Here is a 6,968-nt window from a genome sequence, read left to right as displayed (position 1 = left end):
AAAGATGATTGTAAGCTGTAACCAAATGATCCTTATTAGCTGTCTTAGCTACATTTTTAATGTTTCCTAATAATTTATGCTCTGCAAGAAACGAATCTGAACCGTGGTCCTGCAGAAACTTGATTATGTCCTTCTTGGGCAGCTGCTCGCTGCGCAGCTGCTCCACGGTCCACGCCCGCTGGGGCACAGCGGCCGCCATCTTCCCCCGCTGCTCCCCCCCTAAAAACTTTTATCAGGTCTTTTTAAATGAAATTTCACCAATACTCAAAAAATTGGCTGGGAATGATGATGCATGTGTATGATCCCAGCTCTCAGGAAGCTGAGGCAGGAGGATTACTGTGAGTTCAAGGTCAGCCTGGGCTATGTGAGCAAGTTCAAGGCCAGCCTGAACTGCATAGTGAGACCCTGCCTCAAAAAAAAAAAAAAAAAGTTTTCTATTGATTAAATATAATAAAACTTAAAAATGTTGAAATAGTGCAAGAAATTTGACATAATTTAAGAATTATACTTAGTGCAATTAACCACTAGGTTGTTATTGCTCTTTGAGACAGGGTTTTACTGTATATTCAGGGTGGCCTTGAACTCACTGCCTAGGCCAACTTGGTCCCAAATGTTAGGCTATCTTTCTGACAGCCTCTTGAGTGCTGGATCATGGGCACACACCACCATGTCTGGCAGAGAGAATAATTAAATAGCTTCAGTGAGGGTGACAATTTCAAACAACAGCATGACCCATGCTCAGAAAACTGCACAGCTGTGCAAAAAAATGGGAGGAGGCTCATTGTTTTTCTTTGTTTGAATTTAACAGTAAGCATTCATTATTCTTTTTGCTGCTTGCTTTATTATCATTTTATTTATTTATTTATTTAGAGACAGGGTCTCAGTGTGTAGTTGAGGCTGGCCTTAGACTCACTATTAACTCGGGCTGGCCTTGAACTCACGGAAATCCTCCTGCCTCAGCCTACCAAGTGCTGGGATCACAGGAATGTGCCATCACATCTGGCTGTTTTATTCCTTGGGTGCTGGGGATTGAAATCAATGCCTTGCTTTTGCTCAGCACATCTGTACCACTGAACTGTGCTCCCAGACTGTGATTTTTTTTAAATAAAACAAAAGAAAGTTTAATAAATTTTTTTCTTGAAATACTGGAGATTGAACCCAGGACCTTGTACATACTGGCAAGCATTGTACCACTGAGCTGTGTGCCCAGCTGCAAAAGAGAGTTTTACACCCCCCAGATCCCTGCCTTCTTCTGTGCTGAAACCTGATGGACTTTACCTAAGTTGTGTCTGGATATTTTTGCACTTTTTAGTCTGTTTCTGCCTTTGGCGATTTATGAGATTCACCAGATTTCCCATTCTGTAAGGAAAGTTTTCTTTTCTAATTTTTCTTTTTGAGACTGTGCTAAGCCTCCTGCCTGAGCCTCATGAGTGCTGGGATTACAGGTGTGCACCACCATGGTAGACTTATTTATCCTTTTAATAGTCTCTTGGTTGAAGTTTCCAGTCTTCGGACCAATTAACTTTTTTACTCTCATGCAGCCTTTTTTTCTCCTGGCAGCAGTTTTAGTTAGCAAGTTTTGAAGAGCAGAAAGAGTAGGGTTAGGGTTAGGGTTTAGGGTTAGTAAAAGCAATTGCTGCTTTTGTTTGGATTTTTTTTTTTTTTTCCAGAACGAGGGATTGAATTCAGGCCCTTGCACTTGACAGGGAAGCACTTATTCCACTGAGCCATCTCCCTGGCTCCTTGTTTGGACTTTTACCTCTTTAATGAAAATAGCTTTATTTATTATTATTTCAATCTTTATTTATTTGGTGTAGGGTCTTGCTACACAGCTCAGACTCATAGTGATCCTCCTGTTTCAGCCTTCCCAGTGCTGAGATTACAGGTGTGCACCACCACGCCCAGCTTTAAAAATAGCTTTATCATTTTTCGAATTTCAGAATAAGGCATGAATACCATTGAAATGATTTAAATTTTTGTAGTCCTTCTTTACTATGACTAATGCTACAGTGTAGTGCACTTTATATAGGATACTGATTCTCAGAAATGGACGTGGCTAGATCAGAGAATTTTTATATTGCAATTTTAATAGCTATTCATAATTAAATTATTGTTTTAAAATTATTTAATTAGTTGCATAAGGCTGTAAAAATGCCGAGTTCGCAGCTGGACCTAGCAGTGCAGGCCTATGAGCTCCGCACTCTGGGACCTGAGGCAGGCTGCAGTCGCTGCGCACCGTAGCCCTGTCTCAAAATGAATAAAAGGTCGGAAATTGCAGCTCAGACCCTGGGTTCAGTCTCTGGTACCAGCCACACACGCATACTTACTAACTACAGTTCACAAATGTTAGATGAAACTGCCTGATTCATTTTGGTCTGTTGATACTAGATACAGGTAGTTTTGTTTGTTTTAGAAAACCTTTGCAGGGGCTGGTGAGAGGCTCAGTGGTCTAAAGCACCTACTTAGAACAAGCTTAGCAAAGCACAGGGACCGCGGTTCAATCCCCCAGCACCACATGCCAGCCAGCCCCGCCCCCTGGTGGGCTGAGCTGGCCACACACATACACACACAAATAAATAAATAAATAAAATTAAAAAAAAATTACTTTAGAAAACCTTTGCAATCTGATAGATAGCAAATCATTTTCTTTGATGTGTAGTGCTTACCTGACTTGTATTCATTGGCCATTTATACATTGTTGGGTATTTTTGTTTGTGTACTTTGCCAATTTTTGATGCATGGTTTATTCTTCGCAGAAACTTGCTTTGCAGTGGGCTCAGCCTGAAATCTCTTTCTGAGGCAGTCTTGAACTTTCCTCTTGACAAGTCCCTTCTGCTTCGTTGTAGCAACTGGAATGCTGAGAATCTCACAGAGGACCAGGTACTTACCAGAGTAATGTACAATTGTTTTTAAAATTCTATCTTCAATGATATAAATATATCCTTAGATATATTTATATTTATGATTGAATATATAGAAGTTGGGTAGGTGGAGTGTCATTGGGCTCTGAGGAGCAGCTAAGGCGTGGGGTGTAGGAGTGGCCCGGGACTCAACACTGCAATAGCTAAGGACTGCGTCTGGAGCAAGGACTTCCAGGACTACCTTATGAGCACTTTTGAGGCCCAGTGACCAACTGGGGTCTCCTAATTGCTGCCATCAATGACATGAAAGTCTCCAGAGATTATCTGTGGGCGGATGACCTGTTGCTATTCTTTGGCATTCATGAGATTTGTCTGCAAAGTACAGCCTGAAAATTGGCTTTTGTATGCATGCCATGCAACAAATGAAATAGCCCCGCTCATTTAGGGAAGTTGGCTGATCAAATATGAGATGAGTAAGAAGGCATCTGCTTAGCAATAGGAAGAACCAGCTATGTAAGGGACAGCACCCCAGCCACTGCTACCAACTCATAGATTCCACCCGCATAAATAGTCTTGCTAAGGAGAAAATGCAGAATGCTCTTTTTACTACCCATACCACTTTTTTTTTTAATTGTCCAAAACTTAATTGTAAAGAAAAAAAATCATTAAAGCATATACATAAAAAATATTAGCTATAAAAGAACAAAATTAAATAGCATCTTATTCCACATTAGAAAGGAAAAAAGGACCAAGTATATAAGAAACTAGACTAATTACAGGACTGGAAGAAAAGATCTGTCCTCTTTGAATTTTATACTTAGCAAACATACCTTTGAAAACTAAAAGTACGATTTTCTAGTTTGGGGCTGGGGAGATGGCTCAATAAGCACTTCCCTGGCAAGCGCAAGGGTCTGAGTTCAATCCCCGGTTCCGCCAAAAAAAAAAAAGATTTTTCTAGTTGTACAAACTTGAAATATTTTAATACCTCCAGAAGTAGCATATAGGAAATAACAAAGAGCATAATTCAAAAGGCAGGAGAAGTTGCATTATGCTCCCAGATGAACAATAAAGAGCTCTCAATATGATAGTTATGCAGGACTAATATATATTAGATGAATCCTTATTTAAAGGTCATTGCAGATTTCTATGAAACAGTACCAATCTTATGTTGGGTTATACACATATTTTTTTTCGTATCTGTGTGTATGTGTGTATAAAAAACAGGGAAGAAGTAATATAAAGTCAACAGAAAATGGAAATATACTTTTTAAAGTTTCTAATACTAGGAGAAGAAAGGTATCATGCGATGTCTTTTAAATAAATTGTAAGTCAAAGATATAGTATAAGTCTTAGAACAAAAATCAAGATTAAGCAATATTCAGAAAATTAAATACTAAATAATTAAAAATTAAATGTTTCAAAATAATTAAACTAAGAAAAAGTTTTCATGATAGCAAAGAAGTACTAAGAATAAAACATAAGATAAATACTGGAATGGCAAATAAATGACCAGCACTTCTAACAGTTTGAGGATAGAATATCGCATGAAGTTTTAGTGTGTTATGGACATGCATAATGACCATGACAGTTACTGGTGGCCAGGCGTCACTTGTGAGATTGAGCTACAGCTATTTCTTTGAAATCCACCCTGTAGACTCAGGTGGAATCATGACCCATAGGGTGGAAGAGAAGTCCATTTGTAGAGTGTGCTGATGGAAATATTTTGCTGCTGAACACAAAAGGATAACTGAAAGACTACTATTGTATACCTCTTATTCTCCTGTGTTTAATTGTTTGCCCTATTTGGTGGGTTCTTTCCATTCTCATTCATGGGGCTGTGATCAGTTTGCTCCCTCTCTAGAACATCATTTAGTAGTCTGTGTAGGCTTGGCTTTGTCATCATGAAATTTTTTAGTTGTTCTTTGTCATGGAAATATTTCACTTCTCCATTATACTTGAAAGAGAGTTTTGCAGGATATATCAGTCTGGGTTGGAATTTGTTTTCCTGCAAGACTTAAAGTACTTTGCTCCATGCTCTTCTTCTTTTTTTTTTTTAATTTTATTTATTTATTTATTTGTGTGTGGCCAGCTCAGCCCACCAGGGGGCGGGGGCTGGCTGGCATGTGGTGCTGGGGGATTGAACCATGGTCCCTGTGCTTTGGCTATCCATGCTCTTCTTGACTTGATGGTTTGTGAAGAGAAATCCGCTGTTCTGATGGGTTTTCCTTTAAATGTGATCTGTTGCTTTTCTTTAGCAGCTTTTAGTATACTGTTCCTGTGCTGAATTTCTGGGATCTTGAATTTATATGTGTGGGTGTGGTTTTAATTGGATTGATGTTATTTGAAGTTCTATATGCTTCGGTTACTTAACTGTCAGATTGTTGCCCCATATTTGGGAAGTTTTCTGCTATTATTCTGCCCATATTCTTTTTATATCATTTGTATTGACTCCTTCCTTCTCATTGATGCCTATTAGTCTCACGTTGTTCATCTTTGCATCTTCTTGCAGGTATTGAATTATTTTGTCCTGCATCCTAGTTTTTTTAAGAGCTCTTTTCTTACTTTTCCACTAGCTGCAATGGTATCTTTAAGGTCAGAAAGTCCATTTTCACTTTCACTAAACCAGTTTTGCCAGCTTGTGATTGAGGTTTTAATTTCCTGTATATCACTTTGAATCTGTTTCATACATTCTATTTCTTTCCTAAATTGCTTATTTAGGGATTCCATCATTTTTATATTCTGCTCTATTTTTATCAGTATATTCTTTAGAAGCACTTAGTACTTCTTTGATTATAGTTATCACTACATTTTTTAGTTCAAAAATTACTTCTTTTTTTTAAAATTTTATTTATTTGTGTGTGTGTGTGTGTGTGTGTGGCCAGCTCAGCCCACCAGGGGGCGGGGCTGGCTGGCATGTGGTGCTGGGGGATTGAACCGCGGTCCCTGTGCTTTGCTAAGCTTGTTCTAAGTAGGTGCTTTAGACCGCTGAGACATCTCGCCAGCCCCAGAAATTACTTCTGATCTGATTTCTTCTATACCTTTGTGCAGTTGTTTCTTTACTTCCAATGCTATTATTCCAGAGATATCAGGTGTGTGATTTCCAGTATCCTCTATGCTAGTGTCTTCTGCATTTGTACTGGCTGGACTCGGGGCCTGAGGCTGCATTTTATTCCTTCTCTTTGTCATTTTGTATACCACTGTCTTCTGACCTTTGGTGTAGGGCTTAGATAGAGTTATTACCTTAGCATCAGGTCTGGATCTACAAAGTTCCGATTCTTCCAGGTGGGTGTTGCTTGGATCTGGCTGTAGTCTGGCTGCTGTGCTCCACTTCTTTCTCCTGCAGCCGTTGGAGTTGAACCCTTTGTGTCACTCTGGCAAGATATTCTGCTCCTGAATAAGCTGGGTGGGTCTTGCCTCTAGCTTCTTTTCAGGGAGTTCTGCTGAAGGGTTCCACGCTAGGCCTGCGCTCTAAGTCTATTCAGGATCCAGCGGCCCTGGGTGGTCTCACTCATGCCGAATCTGAGCTCTGGGTCTATTCAGGATCTGCAGGCCTGCGCTCCTAGTCTATTCAGGATCCACGGGCCCAGGTCATGTCACTCACATGCCGGGCCTGCGCTCTGGGTCTATTCAGGATCCCGCGGCCGCGGGCGGTCTCACTCTCTGTCAGGCCTGGGCTCTGGGCCCCATACCATTTTTATAGAAAAAGCTGAGAGTCCCTGAATGAACTCTCTGCTACCTTATAATAGTGGATATTTTATTTCTCTTCATAAAGAGTAGCTCAAAATACACAACTAATTTAATAATTTCTGATGATGGTTTTATCTCCAATAATATATTATCTATTATTAGTGAAAAGTTAAAGAGAACAAAATTTTGTAACTAGTTACACTTAAGGACTCAAAATCCTTGATGTTTTATTTAATGACCACATGATATCCACTAGCTGACCACACATCTAAAATCTTATTTCCTTATTTCAGAAGTATCAGTGTATTTTCATGGAATGTGTATATTGAGATGCTGTAACTCTATGGCAATAAATGACTTAAATATTTAAAAGAGGGGTGGGGGAGATGCCTCAGTAGAATAAGCGCTTCTCTGGCAAGC

The 6,968-nt window shown here is 39.6% G+C and overlaps 1 protein-coding gene across 4 annotated transcripts in view; it reads left to right on the top strand.

The window, feature by feature from the left end:
• The window catches only part of Exd2 (exonuclease 3'-5' domain containing 2), a 55,297-nt gene that overhangs the window by 36,834 nt on the left and 11,495 nt on the right, over positions 1-6,968 (top strand). For all 4 annotated transcript variants that reach the window (XM_004624759.3, XM_023702576.1, XM_023702581.1 and 1 more), the window contains one exon: positions 2,757-2,880. In XM_004624759.3, coding sequence (XP_004624816.1) covers positions 2,757-2,880 — 124 coding nt within the window. The remainder of the gene's footprint in view (positions 1-2,756; positions 2,881-6,968) is intronic.

Source organism: Octodon degus, unplaced genomic scaffold (assembly GCF_000260255.1).
Source record: "Octodon degus isolate 3935 unplaced genomic scaffold, OctDeg1.0 scaffold00007, whole genome shotgun sequence".
NCBI classification, from domain to species: domain Eukaryota; kingdom Metazoa; phylum Chordata; class Mammalia; order Rodentia; family Octodontidae; genus Octodon; species Octodon degus.
Note: the sequence above shows the minus strand (reverse complement) of the source record. Positions and strands in the feature narration are given on the sequence as shown.